The following is a 19,710-nucleotide window of genomic DNA, read 5'->3' as shown; positions in this document are numbered from 1 at the left end:
TACTGACTTTGCTTTCATTTATGAGTACAACTTCAGCTGTAATGCCTAATTATTAGATTTCGTTACTTTTTTTTTTTTTACTGTAGTGTTAAAACTAAATCCAAAGCTGAGTAAACAGAACCTGAAACTGAGACTTTATCGTCTAAAAACCTGAAACAAAGGCATGTGAAGTTATAAATACTTTATTTTCACATTAAAAATTGCAGTCATCAGCAGGACACAATATCTCCTCTCTACTGTACAGGTTTAATTTGTGAGTGCCAAACATTTATCCTCTTTAAATAGCATTATGTACAGCAATTAAAACTGTTATTTTTGTTCAGTATGTTAACAAAAACAAAAGATCTTGTTGATCATCGGCCGCCTCCATTAGCAGCTCCGCCGCCGGCTCCTCCTCCGGACTGATCCTGAGCGCCGGACATCATCAAAAAGAGAACCAGAGGAACGATGTACATCCACTGGAGGACAGAAACAAAGGGGAAGTAAATACAGCATCTTTGTCTTCAGGGGAACAAATTATCTGTGATTATTAACAAGAGTTCCACATTGGACTTCCCAGATTAGGTTTATTTTCTGAACAAAAGAGAAGAAAAAGTAAAGTGGACAAATGGGTGAGAGGCTGCAGAGCAAAGATCTCAGGGTCAAACACCAAACACACTCAAAGTTAGCGTAGAATCATAGTTTAACATGCACATGTCCTAACAGAAGGACTTCTGATTGAATCAAATTTGATCTCCACATTTAACTGCCTGAATTGTATTTGGCATTGACCTTGAAAAGACCGTGAGTGAGTGGAAACTAAAGAACACGTGGAAAGAGAGGGGGTGGGTTTCAGTTAGTGACGCTGCCTAGATGTTAAACCCAAAGTTTGACAGACAGAGGAGGGAGGAGGGACAGAAGAGCTACAAGTAAGAAGACTGTACTTCAGTGGGAATCAGCTCTGCTCTCTGCCTCCCCCTGCTGGGGGCTGTGCCGAATTGGAGACCATGAGGAAGATTGCACCTCCCAGAATCAAATACCACTGCAACACAGCACAGCACCAAGTCAACACACTGTCACTGGATGCAGCACAGAGCACAAACACACAAGAACTGGACAACCAGGAAGTAGAAGAAGATTCTGTGGTCAAATGAGTTCAGTTTCCAGCTTTATCTTCCTCCTGCTAATGTGAAGGTAACACAGAAGGCCAGGCCGAGCATCATCTCCAGCATGTACAGTACCTATTGTCAAGCATGGTGGAGGCAGTATCATGGTTTGGGAAGGCATGAGTGCTACTGGTGTTGGTCATCTCGCTGTCTGTGATGACACATCTGCCAAGTATTGTACCATTTGCAAACCCACATGCACTGTTATGTCAAGGTCAAAACTGGATGTTTCAACGAGATAATGCTCCTTGAATGCATCCAGGACCAGTAGAAATTGGCTGCAGGAGCGCAGTATCCAGGTCTTAGTGGCCAGCTCAATCCCCAGACATGAGCCCCACTGAAAATCTTATTTTTTTCTTCAGTTTTGAACACATTCTCTGTTATTTGTTGACTTTGATACGGACAATGAAACTGTCAAGAATTTAGTGTTTTTAATTTTTCTTAGAAATGCCAAACAAAAAAATATCATTTGTATTTGTGTCTGTCTAATGCAGTCACACCTTGTGAAACACAAAAAGGAATTTTTCCACAAATATTTAATGATAATATTTGAGATTGTGTAAAATTTGAAGAGTGTCCGAAATTTTTTTACCACCATTGTGTACAGCGTGTAGTCACCATTTCTTTCCAGGGGAGGGGTGAAATCATTTACAGGAATGTTTTGGGGTTTTGTTTAAATTTTCATAGGCTTTGGCTATGAAAGGAAGCTGGTACCACTTATTGTGCTTACAATCACGCTACTGTAATCAATCTTAAAATAGTGGAACAGGCCCAATTTTTAATGTCGTAACTGTTTAAATGTTGTGTCGTATGTTTGCCGCAAAAAAAAAGTAATAAAAGCCAAGTTCATACATAGTGTCGTAATGGTTTTGCCTCATTACTGCCGAGTTGATGCAGACAGAAAAAGCGAATCACTAGTCACGAACCAGACAAAAGTAAAGATGCTGAAAACCAGAAGTCTCCCTGCCACGATCAGGGATCATGAATCTGAAAAAGTAACACTGAGGTCTCCCTTCAATCTGGCATCTTGAAAAGTTTGAGCATCTGTTGCACACCAGCAACAATTGTTTACCCAAAAACTGACTGTTGATTGGCAGATTATTCCTGTTGCCAGTTTACCTTTCTGACATCAAACCAGCTGTCTGTTTTGGGGCTTTTTTTGTTGGTTTTTGGCAGCACATACAACTCTCACTGTTGTTTTTACATTCATTTCAATATGTTGAACGCCTGAATGCCTTTCTATATTGATTCAGCTTACAGCCTCTTGCAGAAACACTTCGGCACTGTGCCTAAGTTGTTCTAAAGCAGGGAAAACTCTGTAAACATAAACTAGAACAGAGCTAAAAGTTAATGGAGCATCTGGTTTCCTTAGTCTGAATCAAACTACAGGTGTTAAAGCACCTTTAAACAGAGTGAATCCAAACACAGAATCCAACAGGGAGAGCAAACATACAGAGGAATAGAAGAAAAAAAACTGCAGTACTGATGAGCCTACTATCCAAACACATGCTGCACACACAAGTCATGGTGGGTCAGATAAATAGCTATTTCCATTCATTCATTAACTGTACAGGAAATTACAATCATCATGTAAGGCAGAGAGGATATTTTTAGGCATAGTCTGCAAGTCTTACCAGCAGTTTTCACTGAGCACTTACATATTTAGCAAAGAAGGACTTCTGCTCTTGTGGATTCTTCCCTTTCTTCTCAGATTCCTGTTCCATTCGTTCGAGGAACAGAGCAGTCTCAGGTCTGCAAAGAAGTTGACAATTAGTATTCAAACAGACTCTAAAACAAAGTGTATCTGAAAGGCAGAAAAGGTGCAGAGAGACTTGCTCCTCCTATGGGCAAATGATTTGGAGCAGCTGAGCCGAGGCAAGTACAACCAAATCAAAGGCATTTGAAGTAGCTACACTGACACACAAGAGGATTTGACTAATGCACAGACAGCCTCAGATATGAATGGTTGCAATGCATGCACAGTGTAGATTTAACAAGCAGCTCAGATAAGAAGAGAGAAAAATCAAAGCGAGAACCACACAAGGCTTTATAACAGCAGCAGGTTTGGAAAACGGAGAACAGATAACGCAGGACTGACCCTGGTGCATTGACAGGAGCCATGATGCTGAGTGTGGTGTTGAAAACCTCCAGATCGACTTCATCCTCGACCTCAGTGCCTCTACAGGCTCCAGGGAACGTCACTATGGAGACGCCGATGAGGTACCCAGAGACGTCGGTGTGGAGGGAGATCACGTCGCTCAGATGGGACTCGACCATGGCACACTGAGGATCAGAGGGGAAGACAGGCTCATATTAGCCTTAAAGCAACATCACTATGACCCAGTTTATTGTTTAGGAATATTTACAGATCGACTCTGAGACGCTGCAAGTCTAAGCGAACACTGATTAAATAGATCAAAAACATTTTTATCTTTCGGCTAAGTACATAGAGACGGTTATCTATAGTAGATATACACTGCCTCCTTTGAAAACACTGAATATTTGTAAGTTCATTTTACTTTGTGTGCATAAAATAGCGACGTCCCCATCCAACCTCACAGACTGGAGATAATCAAAGCCTTTTTCTACTGATCAGTATTGGTTTTAACCTAAGCCCTTTGTTTACATCTGCTGCCATGAAAGGAGTGTAAAGCAAAACAACACGAGAACACTTGCCTGCCTAACAGTACATTTGTGCAAAAAAGCCGAACCACTTTTCTCTTTATCACTGAACATGTAAAGCAGTTATTTTAAGTGTAACTGCTGGTGAAGACGAGTGAAATACATACAGCTCTGACAAATGCTGTGAGGTAACCTTCCATCTGCCGCTCCGTCTGTCTGTCCGCCTGCAGGAAAACTCGAGGAACTCGGATTCTGTACAGTCCGTCCACTGCTGCCACTTCCTGTGGAGAAATCAACGTTCAAGGCAAACATGTCAGAGACACACCTTCATGCTGTGATATATTTATGACAATCTTATTGCACCACTTCTACCACTGACTCAGTATTTAGGTGTAATACTCAAACAGCTTGATAACTTCTTTTGTAAATTTGCAAGAAACTCTTCACAGTCTTATTTGAAATAGGACAGCATGATGTATTGTTTCAGCATTGACAATGCTTTGAGCACAATAGAAGTAACACCAACTCAAACACATCGTGCTACAGCAGTTTTTGGTGCTTACTAAAAACAAAAGAAAACTGCTGCAGGTTTTTAAACAGTAATCTACAAGAGATATTGGTCTGACAGAACATTATTTACTATGAAAAGCATTCCTGAATATTTTTACATTTTTTTTAATAACATTATTTACAAGACAAGGAGTTTGTTGACATGCAGGTACTCTGTCGGCAATGTGTAGCAAATGTTTAATCATTTAAATCAGCACCACAAAGCTCTGCAAAGAAAGACCTGAATGCCAGCCAAAGTGAAGAAATGATTAAATGACTTTGCTACTGTTACACAACATGAGAGAGAAAAGTCCCAATCATATATTCCAATATATATACACTCATTACTGTTCAAAAGTTTGCTTAGAAATGTCCTTATTTTTGAAAGAAAAGCATTTTTTTCAATGAAGACAAGATTAATTATTCAGAGATACAGTGTAGACATCGTTAATGTGGCAAATGACTAGAAATGACAGATTTTTAATGGCATATCTCCATAGGGGTACAGAGGAACATTTCCAGCAACCATCACTCCTGTGTTCTAATACTACATTGTGTTAGCTAATGGTGTTAAAAGACTCATTGATAATTAGAAAACCCTTGTGCAGTTATGTTAGCACATGAATAAAAGAGTGAGTTTTTACGGAAAGCATGAAATCGTCTGGGTGACCCCAAACCTTAAACAGTAGTTTATATATAACAAAAAAAATGAACATCAAAAATCTTTAGCTTTAGTACATCAGTCCACATTTAATGAGATCATATATTACCTTCAGTTTGGTTCTGTCCTCCTCTGAGAGCTGGTTCTGAGACAGTGAGACACTCGGCTCCCTTCCAGCTTTCAACACCAGAGAACCACGTACCCGAAACCTTGCTACATCATCTGAAACAAGAAGGACACCAAGAACAGAGTCAAGTCACTGCCATTTAAATAAATATGCAGCCTATTTAAAACACCACTCGTAGAGCCAAAGTGCTTTCCAACAGAGAATAAGACTGGCATATTGAATTTACCGAACAAGTTTAAATATTAAAGTTAAGACCCTGCAGTAGTATGTAAATTTACCCAAGTCATTTGAAAGAACAGACAGGATGAATGAATGACTGTAGAGCTAACACGACAGCTACATATTTAATATTGGATTTTTGAAAGAAAATCCAGTGAAAAGAGGATGTCAAAGATAAATTACCTCAACATCTAACAACAAAAACAATACTGTGTGGTATTCCTCATTACATTATTACTATATACATGTGTTTAAGTGCGAGTGCTGTTTGGGGAAAACATCCAATTGCAATTTTTCAGGCAGATGTTGCCATTTGTGATATAATTTAGGGTCAAGTTTCACTTTTATATTCATTATGTACTAGAATTACAACCATCACCATAAAAACAGTCCTATATTTTATTACTGGGATGACAATTTAATGATATAGATTGCTGGGAACACGTATTGCTTTATTTTTCATGGCCCTGAAGGTAGAACAATCATTACAAAAGCTGTGTGTAGCTAAACTGAAATGCAATAACAGCAAAAATTGGTGAAGCCTACATCACTAATTGTTGGGGCGCAGCATGTAAGTATTGTCATTCTGCTATCAAATTGAATAAAGGGATGAAAAAAAAAGGGTAAGACTCCCTGCATAATGTAACTACATCCTAAACTGCAGCCTTTGGGAATTGCTAGTTGCACAGTTACAATTTCTGATTTCAAATTGCTTAATTGATCAGCACTGACTATTTTCATTTTTACAGGACAACCTGGCAGCTCATAATATACCTCCATTTATGTTGTACCAGCTAAATGAACTTATCGATACATCAAAAAACACTTTTGAATGGAGCTCTGCATGTAGGTTTCTCCATCTAGCCAAATCGCTTGCAACACAAGGCTATTTAGCTAGCTTAACATCATTAGCAATAACATATTATACAGCATTTTAGCGGCAAAATAATCAGAACACTTGCTCACCGACTTCAAATGAGTGTTCAAGAGGCACAGAGAAACCGCTGAATTCAGTCTCCAAATTATCACCGACCTGAGAGGAAAAATGAACTCCGTTAGCCGCTCACATATGCTAATGCTACTCATTTAGCTTCTGCTTTGCTGCAGTTTGGAGAATCAAGGATAAAAAGCTATAATACGTCACTTACCCTCCTACCGTTATTACAACACACAAAATCTGTCCATACGATCAATAAAACAGTAGAAACAACAGCAACGTTGAATGCTGGTAGACGAGCCATTTTGACAGGAACGAAGTGTTCCCCTACAACATCAAGACTTCCGGGTTTCTTCTTCTGCTGATGGATTTCTAGCACACAGTAGAGAGTGGTGCTGCCCTCTACAGGCAAAGATCTGCTGCTTCTATTTTAAATGCAGGCCAGCTGAGTGAAGGCTCATTCTATCATAGTCCACTCATCTCTTTCAAACAGTACTCCCAATGTATCTACAATAGTTAACCAACAGAAAAAAACACACAATGGTGGTTTAATTCTCACAGTACACTGTCATAATAGCACTCTCACTATACTGATACGATATTTATTTTATATCTTATTATGTTTTATGTTACATTTTACATGGAACATGTTACATTATATTTCACTAAATGTAACCACTATAACTACTGCTGACTCAGGCATTTCATTGTATAGCTGCTTTTTTCATTGTGTGCAATGTACAAATGGTTTTGTGGATGTAGATATGTCCATTATTGTAATGTAATGTATGCCTTCTTAATTAACTTTTTAAGCTCTAATGCCCAAAACAAGCACTCCCAAGCTCATTGTGTCCTGATTAGAATAGAACAGAATAGTATAGAATATCATTTTTAATGACAAGGCTTTCTATTTCCCTTTCATCTAGGATCAGCATCTTTTTAAAGAACAATTTCTGCTTAACCATCACCGATTTGCCAGAAAATCTTCTGGCACGAAACATGGATATTTATAAAGACATTTCTGAAATTGTGGCACAATATATCAAATAGCTTCTGAGACAAAAGCATTAAAAATGGCCTAGCAACTTACCTTATTTTTTTGTTTTTTTCACATATTGAAATTTAGACTATGTTTAAATGACAAATTATTTCATTTGCTTGTCTAAAAGCACAACAGGAGGCAGATCCTTCAGCTATCAAAGTCCATTGCTGTGGAATCAGTTCCCAGTTTGAGTTCTGGAGGCAGACATCTTCCCTACTTTGTTTTTTAATTAAGTTAATGGGGTTTCAGGCTACCCTCAATCGTCTTAGTTATGCTGCTGTAGGCCTATTCTGCTGCAGGACTTCCCATGATGCACTGAGCACCTCTCCTCTCATTGTCTCTCAATAGGTTTACACGCCACTATTGCATGTCACTAACTTTGTGTCTTCTCTCTCCTCTAGTTTGCATTTCATCCACTGCAGGTGGTCTCTAGATCTGCATGTTTCTGATCTGCAGTTACTGGCCTCATCAACCACATGTTTATTCTTCTCATATGCTTTAATTTTTAAAATCTGCTCTCCTGTTGTCTCTCCTCTTTCTCCTCCCCCCAACCAGTCGAGGCAGACGGATGCCCTCCCTGAGCCTGGTTCTGTTGGAGGTTTCTTCCTCTTTAAAAGGGAGTTTTTTCTCCCAACTGTCACCAAAAGGCTGTTCAAGTCAAGACAAGTCAACTTCATTTATGTAGCACATTTAAAAAAAACAACCAAGGTTGACCAAAGTTCTTTACAGTTCAAAATAGTAAACAAGACATAATCTGTGAGGAAATATACAGAGCAAGATAAACAACAACATGCATCAAAGTGTCGACGCTCAACTGCAGTTAAAAACCAGAGAGTACATATGTGTCTTCAGTAGGCACTTGAAGGTATCAAAAGATTGAGCAGTTCCAATGTGAACAGAGAAGTGTTTCCACAGACTGGATGCAGCCACAGAAAATGCTCGGTCACCTCGATTTCTGAGTCTGGATCTGCAAACTGTAAGGACCACCTGATTGGCTGACCTCAGCCATAAAACTGGAGCATGGACATGAAAAAGCTCAAATAAACAAGAAGGTTCCTACCCATTTAACACCTTAAAACAAACAATAAAATCCTTAAAACAGTTCTGAAGCAGACAGGAAGCCAGTAGAGTGAGGCTAAAGCTGGAGTGATGTGCTCCCGTTTCTTTGTCCCTGTTAGAAGTCGGACAGCAATATTTTGTACCAACTGGAGCGGACGAAGAGACGTCTGATCAAGATCGACACACAGAGAGTTGTAGTAGTCTAGCCTAGATGTGACAAATTCATGTATGATTCTCTCACAGTTGTTGTGACAGAGATAGGACTTTACTTTGGCCAACAGAGGGATTGGAACTGGATTTGGATTTGTTGGGTTTCTCTCTATACAAACTTGTAAGGTCTTCACCTTACTTTGTGAAAAGCCCTGCAATGACTTACAATGTAACTTGGCACCAAACAAACAAAACTGAACTGAAACACTTTCAAATAGCTGGTAAAACACAAGTCTCAAAGGAATATCATCCCTTTGTCAGAGTTTTTCTTTTAACAGATGGCTGCAGAGAGAAGTAACGCCTTTGTTCCCTGTTTTCACTCTCACCATCGAAATCCTAATTTTTCCCTGCAAATGCTAAAACATAACCTTCGAATCAACAGTTTCCCTTGATAGAGATTCCTTAGAAAGACAGGCACAAACAGCCCAGAAGATGTTCTCAGTCTTAAACAAGCTGCACAAACTCTCCTGGAGCATTTAGCCTTCCATCCTACACCGCTTTGCTTTTTTGACTTCTCTTCCCTCAACATGTTTCCTAAATTTCTTCTAAGAGTTTAAACACTAGAAAACGTCTTTAACCACATTTTTGTGTTTTGGGATTTCAATCTTTTCTCCCTCTGTTTTCCTCGCTTTCCACAGTTGATCCACACTTTTGAAAATCACTAGAAGCACCCAGTCAGGCAGAATCTGTGCATGTAGCTCTTCACCAGCACACCTCAAAGAATCAGCCACTTTCAGTAGGTTCACAGCTTCAAACCCTCCAGCGACCTGGTCTTTGATTTTGGAAATAAACTCTATGTATCCAGACTTGGCCGATAGATCCTCCCTCTCCCAGCCCTGATTCACCCACCGACGGCCCTGCGAGGCTTCACATCCAAAGAGTTGATGTTTTCAGTTTTCATTTAGCATTTTTTTGGGGGGTTTCATCTTACTTTAATCAATTATTAAATTTCCTTTGTGTACCCTTAAAGTTTGATTCCAAAGGCTAGCAAAAGGCATCGCAGTGTTTCTGACGGTTCGTTTCAGACTGAGATTTGGTTTCATCAATCCTCATTCAGTACTGCCTGTGTTTACATCCTTGTAAATGATAGGTATCTTTAGTGACAAGACAGATAAATAGACATACATGTGCACAAACACACACTCAGGAGTTTAATTTGCACTTTCTGGGCTATGTAAGTTGTGCTGACCTACTTTCAAGTGTGTTGTTTATGAAAACCTCTCAGTAGGGTGGATATATCAACTTACTTTTCCGTTGTGCCTCTTTTTGAACATGTTGTCATCTGCTCTGCTGTCACTGCTGCACAGGAACAGCATTCAGTCTTTGAATTAATATTTTTAGCATTTTGGTATTTACAGTAGTTTCCTTGTCTGTTGACAGTGTCGGCTAATGAAGCAGGTCTGTACGTGTGCTGCTGTCTTGTAACGTGTCAGCAGCAGTTCATTTTTCTTGGCGAATATAAACAGTTTTTCATTTCTATTTCTGGCTGTCAACAGTTTAGCTTAGTGCTGCTCCATATTCTGGTTCAAACAAAGAAAGTCGGAACGGGACGGATAATTTTGTGCTCTAATGTATTTGTCCTAATGTGATATTGGTGTTTTTGATTGGTTTAATATCTTATTATATTTATGACGTCATCTATTGGATGATGCGACCAAAAGTTTTTTCTTTTTAGATAAAACTTCTGAACCCCAAAACTTTTAACCTTGCCAGCAAGTTGACTTCTCGCGATATTTGTAGTTCACAAATCTCTCAAGAAACCATCTTGCTCCGCTCCCGCATTCATTGTTCGTACAGAGCCAAGTTGGTTCGGGCCAATCACGCAGCAGTATTCGTGTGTGGGGCGGGATATCCGGGTGTGAAGACGACACCAAGCGCCAGTAGATCAAAACAATCATGGCAACGGAGGACAACGATCGTGTAGATGCTGCTATTAAGTCAGTTTTAGCTGAATCTCCTATCGCTTCTTTGAAGGAAGAACAACGAGAGGCGCTTTGCGCATTTCTGGATGGTAAAGATGTTTGTGCTTTTTTACCAACGGGTTTTGGTAAGAGTTTAATCTACCAATTGGCTCCGCTCATTGTGAAGATCCCACGATTGGTGAAAAAACAAACCTGTCAGAGGCGGGACATACTGTTGCATTGTCCAATCCGTGCCTCTTAGCCTCCGAACGGATTTACATGGAGCGGTCCCAGATTGATATTGTGGAGTACTATCAAGTACTACACAATTATTAATCTGGCTATTGCCAGGTTACAAAACTTTTGGTGACTTTGAATTTAATGTGTTTTCTTCTCAAAAAATCTCTAAAATTACAACTTTGATCAGAGCCAGAAGCAGCTAACACAAAAATAATCATTGGTTTTTCAACTTTCTGACAGCCCTTAAGCTATTCATCTGTGGCATGCCAAATGTTAGGCTTAGAATTATATTTTAGCAAAATCATTTAATCTGACACAATTAAATTTTTAAAAAAATCAACAAAAACTAATCGTTTTCTCGAACCAGATTCTGTAAAAGATGAAAAAATCTGCGCTCCATGCTGCAACCATGAAGCCATGAATCCCTTAGCTGCAACCAACAGTCGCATGACAAAAATTCAGGGACTTTTTGGCTGAATTGCAGTTTGTCTTTACACTGAGCAAATATGAGACAACTATAGAAACAGACCAAAACGTGAGTAGCAAAATATCTACAGTATGTAGAGCAATAATTTTTTTTACCAGTGTTGGTAAAAACTGTGGGCACTTGGAAAATGTTATACATGTAGATTCCAAGTTTTTTCAACTTCTCTATAGTAAATAGTTAAAGAAATTGAACCTTCGTTGCATTTTCGCATGATTTATAGCATTATAACAGCATCACACTGTACAGAAGAGATTGTTAAGTTATCTCTACCTCAAGCTGATCGTGCTGTTTTCCTTTGCAGCCCACAGTGAGAAAAAGTGCAAAAAAAACATTCATAAACTACTTGGAGTTCAGCAGGTTTATACCTATTTATTCAAACACAACATCCCACTTCACTCCCCCTCATACTCCAAGACACAGATATAGAAACAGACTGAACTGAATAGGACGTCTGATGTGAATATTTATGTCTGTGTGTCTGCCAGCACTGACTCATATACGGCCAGCAGAGGGTGTTAACACACCAGAAAAGACCCCCTCAGCCTTCCTCTCACCCCCACCCCTCTCCAAAAGCCCCTAAAAGTGCCATTTTTATCTGCTGAATAATAAATATTTATGTCCTGCGATGAAGAGGGTAATTCATGTTTTTAAATGCTTTAGTCAGCATTCTCTGGCCTACCTTTGCCAGAGTTTTATTTACTTAAATGTCCTTTTAAGAGCTAAGTCTGCACTGAATCACACAGTGTTCTGAGCTGCTGCCGTCTACATTTTACTGTACACCACCAGCCTGTGTCTGCATTAGAAGTGGAGAGCACAGCTGTTCACATCTGGCATCAGAATGTGTCTCCAGTGACCTCTTGTGATCAGATTTTATTTCCCTGCTAGAATTTCTTCTTCATCTGTGGGAAACAGCAACTGCTCTTTTCCATAAGACTGGAAAAGTGGATTGCAGTGGTTATGGGATGCATTTCTTCTCACTCCAAAGCTTTGTCCAAATTGTTTAGCATCGCCACTTTTATTGTACACAAGGCAGCCTGGGAAGCTTGTAAAATTATCCAAGCAGGCGTCTTCTGGTGACTCTGGCCATGTAATCACGATGTTGCTGGATTGAATCCCTCTCATTCCCTGTACTTTCTTATGTCCATATTGAATAAAGGAAAATATAAAAAAGAAAAAGGAAGGAGATTACATGAATATTCAACATGCATTTATGAGTGATAGTCTGCTTGTATTTCATTGTACACTTATTTTGTCCAAATGAAGCATTAATGATTGGATCTCAGGGTGTTTTCATGGTTTCAGAGCTCAGTCGCACCTGTGTTTGATAAGATCAAGAGGCCTTTTAGCACTAAAATAACCAAGTAGCTTTTTTTTTGAGAATCATTGACTATATTTAAAGATACATAAATCCTCCATGACCCAAAGGTTTCCTGATGAGCAGTTTTGAAGCTCTGACTGCCACCATCTTGGCAAAGGCCTATAACCCCTCCTAACTCCCAGCTAAATCAAAAATTAGCGAAGAGATGGAGCGTGAGTGGAGCTTTGGCGAGCCAAGCAAACGTCTCTGAGCCATGAACTGTCCTGTGATAGCGCCGACCTGTCACTCAAAGCAGCCATGCCCTTAATTATGCTTCACTTTAAGCCTTAATACAAAGTAAATGGGTGAGCTGTGGAGAAATTAACCCTCTGTGCAGTTGTCACAATTTAGCCATAGAGACTAAAACTGTCTTTTGTACCAGGCTGCAGTTTATTTCTGCTGTAAAGTTGGGCATACTTTTAGAAACAGCCTCAAGTGGATATTTGTGGAACTGCAGATTTTCATGCTTCATTTTTCAGCCCTGAAGGTTGCCAACTAAGAGAATGCACCAAATACTGTTTTTGATTTGAGCTAGATTGGTATAAAGGACATAACTCTTGGAAACACAAATGATTTTATAATCCTCGTGCTGTATGAACTCAAGGTTCCTACTTTAGCAGCGGTCCTTCTCCTCAACTGGCTCAGAGAGCACAGGTTACATTATGTGGCACCTCCAAGCCAGAATTTATGGATCGTTATTCTTCTTGTCTGGGCCTCCGTGCTTTGGATCTTGGCTCCAGTTGCAATATTAGCTCCGTTTAAAGTTGCCAAACTGCTGCTGAACAGTCCAAGGGTGAGGTAAGAGGAAGAACGGCTGTGACTTCACATGGGTTTCGGACAGACGTGCCCAAAAATTAAAAGTATGAAACCAGAGAAAAGACAAATCAACTGCAGGTTTCTGCCAAATGTGATTGATGTGATTTATTTCTCGATGCTTATTCCTGGCTGAAGAGTTCTGCTGACACGCAATAAACCCTCCGTGGATACAAGTGAAAGGCATCCATCATTTTAAACTTCAACACTGCTGCATCAAAGTGCTGAAAAGGAGTTTTGAATCAAGTGTTAATCCGTTAAAGTCTAGAATATCAAGAAGTCAAGACTATTTTTGGACATCCAGCTTGATCTTTTGTTCACAGAACTTTTGAAAAATTCACTTTTTTTGAGGGTTGTCACACCTTATCCACTTTAAATCCTGTCCTGACATTTTGCGAGGATGACAACTGAGGATCACTGGTAAAAATATGAAGCCTACTTGACGTATTTTGACAGCCATGTCCGAGATGAGGTCAAAAACAAGGGCGAGAAATGGAACAAACTGGGGACACGGCTCCATATCGGCAACTTTTAAATTAAACTCGCCGTGCGGACGCTCTGCCATCCCCTTGTGGCAGCAAGGGTACATACAAAAACATGGTTATCGCTGTCGATCGCGGTCTTTTTAGGACTGTGGTCCTTCCTCTTTTTTATCTGGGGCATCTGAAACTTTTCTTCAATGCTTCCTTGGATACTTTCTGTTACTGTGGTAGCTTCCCTCTTCAGCTCCAGTAAATCAGTTACTGCAGGCTGAAGTCAACAACAGAATCCAGATTTAAAACTCCAGTATATTACAAAACACCAAGACATTTACCTGGTGTTGAGGGGCTGAATCAGTGTGTGAACTCATTTCGCTTGAATATAATTGACGTTCATTCATATGCAAATGTTCCACAATGCAGCTTTAAAACATGTTTTTGCTGGGTGAACCATTCATCAAAATTACGGACGCTTCATAGCAGGAGAAGGTTTTTGCTAATTTTTCACATAAAAACTGTTTCCACTTGGATTTAAGGTCATTCTCCCAATATGAACAGTGGTGGAAGAAAGTTTTCGGACACCCTTAAAATTTTACACAATCTCAAACATCATCATGAAATATTTGTCGAAAAATCTTGTTGTGTTTCAAATGGTGTGGCTGCATTAGACAGAGACGAACAAATACAAATAATATATTTTTGTTTATTGTTTACAAGAAAAACTATACATCCATCCATCCATTCTCTATACACCGCTTTATCCTCACTAGGGTCATGGGGGGTGCTGGAGCCTATCCCAGCTGACTCGGGCGAAGACAGGGGACACCCTGGACAGGTCACCAGTCTGTCACAGGGCTACATATCTCTCTCCAAATGTTGCTGACTTTACATAGACACGAAGCATGGCAACAAAAACTGTCTTTAGTAAAAAGGACGACCTTCATTAGTGGATCACTGGTACCAAAATGAGCCAATATTCAAAATTTTCTTATGTATTTTTATGGAACCAATCAATTATAAGTTTTCGATGGCTTTTTTGGGGATTTGTTTAGCATTTTGGCTGTGACTGTACTAAAAGAAATTGCACCTGAAAACCTAAGAGAGATTCTTAATGCAATATTTCACAAATGCATGGGACGTCCAAGAACTTTTTTCTGCCACTGTGTTTGCTTTTAAGTGCATAAAATATCATAGAAACAGCTATTTTCTTCATCACTCAAGTTCAGCCCACATCTTTTCATGAGGCTCTGTCAACAGTTATATGATAATAGATTTATATAATGTAACATAATTCAATTTTTCCACGTCTATGATGGAAACAGTCTGTCTCTGGGCTCCTCTTCAGTTTAAAGGTGGCTCAGCTCTAAGGAGCATATGGTGACTGAGGCATGTGATTCCCTCGGGCTCTGCCTTTGAAACTATGTGGGCCTATACAGTACCTCTTCCACTTACTGGGACAGCCCATTACTCTCTGTCACCGTCCTAAACAACGGTGTCACCTTACTATTCTTAGTTAAATATGAACGCCTGTATATTTATATGAAACGACAGCAGGACTCTCACTTTGAAGGAAGACGCTGTCATGTCCTGTCTGCTGGCGTGCTGTTAAAAATGGAGCATTATGAAATATGAGAGAAAATGTTCAAAAATACATCCCAAGTTTTAAATATGCTGCCACAGTCTGGAGCTAATCACTGAAAAATCATTTTCCCAGAAGCTTCTGTCAATAAATTTTTCATATTGTAGTGTTTACCGCAGATCAGATGAACAAAAACAATTACAGAAATCAGCATAAAATAGTTTTTAGTATTTTACCACAGTCTGAATAATCTCTCATCCCTCCAAATGTATTAAAACTGGGCTAGCAGAATCTTATGTATCACATTAAAACCCAGAAGAACTCCAATTACAGTACAAGAAAAAACTAAAGACATTGAAGGATGTAAAAGAGGATGGAAGGAGTAACAGATCACCATCCATCTGAATTAAGTACATCTTATATAGTAGGATCTTAAAGTAATCAGTCTAATCTTCACCGATGGGTCGATTGCAAACCACAAACCACAAGTTCCCATTGTCCATCCATCCATTCTCTATACACCGCTTTATCCTCACTAGGGTCGCGGGGGCTGCTGGAGCCTATCCCAGCTGACTCGGGCGAAGGCAGGGGACACCCTGGACAGGTTGCCAGTCTGTCACAGGGCTATTATACAGACAGACAAGCACACTCACATTCACACCTACAGGCAATTTAGAGTAACCAGTTAACCTCATCATATTTTTGGACTGTGGGAACAAGCCAGAGTACTCGGAGAAAACCCACGCATGCACAGGGAGAACATGCAAACTCCATGCAGAAAGATCCCAGGCCCAACCCGGGATTTGATCCGGGGATCTTCTTGCTGCAAGGCAAAAGTGCTAACCACTACCCACTATGCAGCCCAAGTTCCCGATAATTTCATCAAATACAAGTACAACAGAATACATTAGACACAAGAGTAAGAGCAGATTTACAGTGAAGCAACCTGCATTAGCTTAATTTTGGGCCTCTCGGAAGGAATATCATCACCTTTACAAGAAACAACTATACATACACAACTGGAGTCGTAACAGTTTTACTAGGAAATCTGGGGTCTTAACATTCATTAAGATTCTATCTGAACAGTGTTCCAAACCAAGCACAGTGATCTACTTTCACCACAAAACCCAATCAGGAACAGAACAAAAAGCTTAGGGAGTTGACCGATCACCAAACTAACAAGATCCCGACAGAATGAAGCATCCATAGGATTCATAAAAGCAAGCCTGATCCACACAACCCACGGAGCCAAAGGATCTGTTGCCAAAGTCCTGATAACAGACACTACAGGATCTTATCAGAGGTTCTGTGTCCACACCCCATCAGGTCAGAGCTGTTCTGGCAGCAAGAAAGGATCTACACAATATTAAGCAGGCGGTTTTAATGTTGTAGCTGATCAGTGTCTGCAGCAAAGATGAAAGGAATTTAATGAATGAGCACCAAAGGTTAGTGTCATCAATTTGGTATCCAAATGTGACACGCAATCTCCCCTTCTGTTCCTGAGTTATGGCCTTTAATAACAGCCAGAAAGATGTTTTTACAGAACATTATGATATCACGGTGAAGCCGACCTTTGACCTCCTGGATATGTAATTTCATTGTGTGACATTTAGTCATAATTAGCATATGAATCCTTAAAATCCCTCTGTAGTCATAGATTAAACTCTGAAAACTCATCTCTGTGCATCAAAGTTACATATTCAGAAGGTTTTCCATTAAAATAATCGCTTTCTGCATTAAAATGGCTTAGATGAAACTCATGCATCTCCTCTTTCTCCAGCCACTCAGTGCAGCTCGAAGACACCAGCTAACCTACAGCTCTGCTCAAACACTGTACAACTGCTCTGCACCGCACAATGACGACATGTAATATTGGAATATATCAGAAATCCATGTTCAAACTGGAAACTGATTCTAATATAAAGAAGATACAGAAAGTCCGGCATTGCAAGATGAAAATGCCTTGAAATAAAATGCTACATAGTTTGTGCACATCTTTAAGCATGCAAAAAATCCTCCAAATGGACACGTTAACTGGCTAAAAGCACATTTTATGAGACTGTAGTGATCTTGATGTCCAAATCAGTTCATCGAGTCTCAAAGCCTCAAAGCATTCAAGAGACGCACGCAAAATTACATGCCGTCATGTTCCGTTTACAAAACTGGGACAAACGTATGGCTGCATGGATGGACGGACAACAAAAAAACAAATAGAAATCAACTACAATGCCGCAAATTTCAGCAATATTTCTATGTGTTCAATGCTATAAGTAGCTGTTATCTGATCTATTGTTCAAATTATTAAAGCTGCTTTAAGGAGGACCCTGGGGATGCTCACAGATACTAAAGGAAGGTAATCTAATATTTTCTCTTTTCAAAGTGTGCCACTGTTTACGCTAAGGTACTCTGCTGCATCGCTCTAAAGGAGAAAACCTCCCATTAGAACGTGCTATTTGTGTGTTTTCATGCCATCAAAACAACCAGTTTGGTGATACTTGTGAGGTAAAATTTCACAGCTTTGTGTGGCACAAATCAGGTTTATTTATTAACTGATATGGAGGAAGTGTGTCTCAGTTTTTACTTCACATTGATGCACCAGTTTCTTCCCTTTTTCCCCCTTCTTCCTGCCATAATCCATCAAAAATTCTGTCCACACACTAAATGTAGTTTTGCCCTAAAAACAATCAAATCTCTCCCATTAAATATTGATGCTAACTGCTGCCCGCTGACAGCTTCAGCCTCTAAACTGGTGAACAAATGTCCTGGGAAAGCTGCTGCGAAGGTGGAAGAGACCTGCCTCGGTTGGCTTAACGTGCGCTTCAGTGAGGCTTAACTAATGCAAGTGTTAAATAACTCCAGCGTCATCCTGTGCAGCGGATCACTGGATCATGTAGGACACCTATAGTTAGTCTCCTATATCCACTCTAAATCCACAATATATGAATAATTTCAACCCATTCGGAGAGTTTAGTCACAGCATAAATTGGAACTGATGAGCTGTGATCACATCAGAAAGATTTATTAAAGATAATTCAGCTTAAAAGTCAAGTAATGTAAAGTTATAGTATACATTCTAACGGGCTCAAGGACCCTTTTAAGTCCTATTCAAACAGCTCTCCATAATCTTCCTCGAGGGTATTTTGTTCTCCTTGAACATCTGAATCTCAAGTTGCACTCGCCTTAAATAGCTGTTCTTCAATCTCGGCCGTCTCTTTCTGACTTAAGTTGTCTCTCCAAAATTAAAGGCACAAAGAATGTTTATTGTTACAGCCAAGGTTAAGACTGCCGGGGAAACGTGAGTAGCAGGAAAACAAGGGCAAGATCCTGAAAGGCATCACTGTATACAGATGGATGCATGGGAAATGGAAAGCTTATTAAATGCACAAGTTAACACTGATGTATATAGTTTCCGCATCAGGTCCAGGCTGGTGTTTGGATGGCATGCTGTGTCTCTGATGTGTTGGAAGGTTTACGTCTCCAGGAACTCCTGAGGTCAGCGACCTCCTCCTGCTGTCTTTGACCTTGATCCTCACATCTCCTGCTGATGGATCCTCGTCCCATAAAGCACACCCCGATGACAGCTACAGTCCTGAAGAACAAATGGGATTGTCAGAGCCTGAAGGAACGCAAGGCTGCTGCTGCCGCTGTGCTCCCGTTTTGATTTGTTTTTTTCTCACGTCAGTTGGAGACAGAGCACTGTAAAAAAAATGGAAATTTTTTGGAGCAATGTACTGTTGTTATTTTACAGATTTTCTCACTTTTGTTAAATTGCAGATTATAACTAGTAAAATCACAGAAATCCAATTATTTATTTACATGTACATAATGTCCACATCAAAAATATGCATTCACGTTTTAAATATGTATGTATGTTTTAAACTGTATTTGTAATGTTTTTCGTGGCATCTTTCCTGACTCCTTTTTGCTGTTTGCTTACAGAAGTTGTTTCTTTTTTACAGTGTATTGTCTAATCCATCAGTCAAACTGTCAGAAGCTGATTAGCATCAGTCCCTTCGTTCATGTTCCACCTCTCAGGGCCTAACTGGTTAATCATCTGGCGGGTTTTCTCTGAGGGACGGACTTTTCTTTCCAGCTCCGGACCACTTTTGCCCCTCATGGTGTCTTGATGCTGCCAGGGTTTCAGATAACAACCATTCTGTCTCTCTCCTCCTTCCTTGTTCCACTTGTTGTGGAGGGGAGGATGGCGTCAGAGTCGGTTTGGGGGCGGAGGGGGGGGGGGGGGGGGGGGGTGCTGAGGTCATAAAAGGGATGAAGGAGGAAAT

General features: G+C 40.0%; 3 protein-coding genes across 4 annotated transcripts in view; 1 reads left to right on the top strand and 2 right to left on the bottom strand.

The window, feature by feature from the left end:
• Nucleotides 1–19,710, bottom strand: part of tbc1d17 (TBC1 domain family, member 17) — a 278,375-nt gene that overhangs the window by 41,890 nt on the left and 216,775 nt on the right. The window lies entirely within an intron of this gene.
• On the bottom strand, nt 167–6,626 carry emc10 (ER membrane protein complex subunit 10). Of its 2 annotated transcripts, XM_022194944.2 has the most exons (8): nt 6,472–6,626; nt 6,290–6,356; nt 5,087–5,199; nt 3,935–4,048; nt 3,244–3,428; nt 2,804–2,897; nt 924–1,021; nt 167–458 (listed from the first exon to the last, which is right to left on the bottom strand). In XM_022194944.2, exons 1-7 carry the CDS (start codon nt 6,562–6,564, stop codon nt 935–937), a joined length of 753 nt encoding a protein of 250 aa, XP_022050636.1. In that variant the 5' UTR covers nt 6,565–6,626; the 3' UTR covers nt 167–458; nt 924–934. The 2 variants fall into 2 exon arrangements, with proteins under 2 accessions (XP_022050636.1, XP_022050628.1); XM_022194936.2 differs by lacking the exon at nt 924–1,021.
• Nucleotides 12,723–19,710, top strand: part of mybpc2a (myosin binding protein Ca) — an 82,505-nt gene continuing 75,517 nt past the window's right edge. Inside the window, exon 1 of the mRNA XM_051941497.1 lies at nt 12,723–12,729. Within this exon, the coding sequence (XP_051797457.1) occupies nt 12,723–12,729 (7 nt within the window). The remainder of the gene's footprint in view (nt 12,730–19,710) is intronic.

This window comes from Acanthochromis polyacanthus, chromosome 21 (genome assembly GCF_021347895.1).
Source record: "Acanthochromis polyacanthus isolate Apoly-LR-REF ecotype Palm Island chromosome 21, KAUST_Apoly_ChrSc, whole genome shotgun sequence".
Classification (NCBI taxonomy): Eukaryota; Metazoa; Chordata; class Actinopteri; family Pomacentridae; genus Acanthochromis; species Acanthochromis polyacanthus.
Note: the sequence above shows the minus strand (reverse complement) of the source record. Positions and strands in the feature narration are given on the sequence as shown.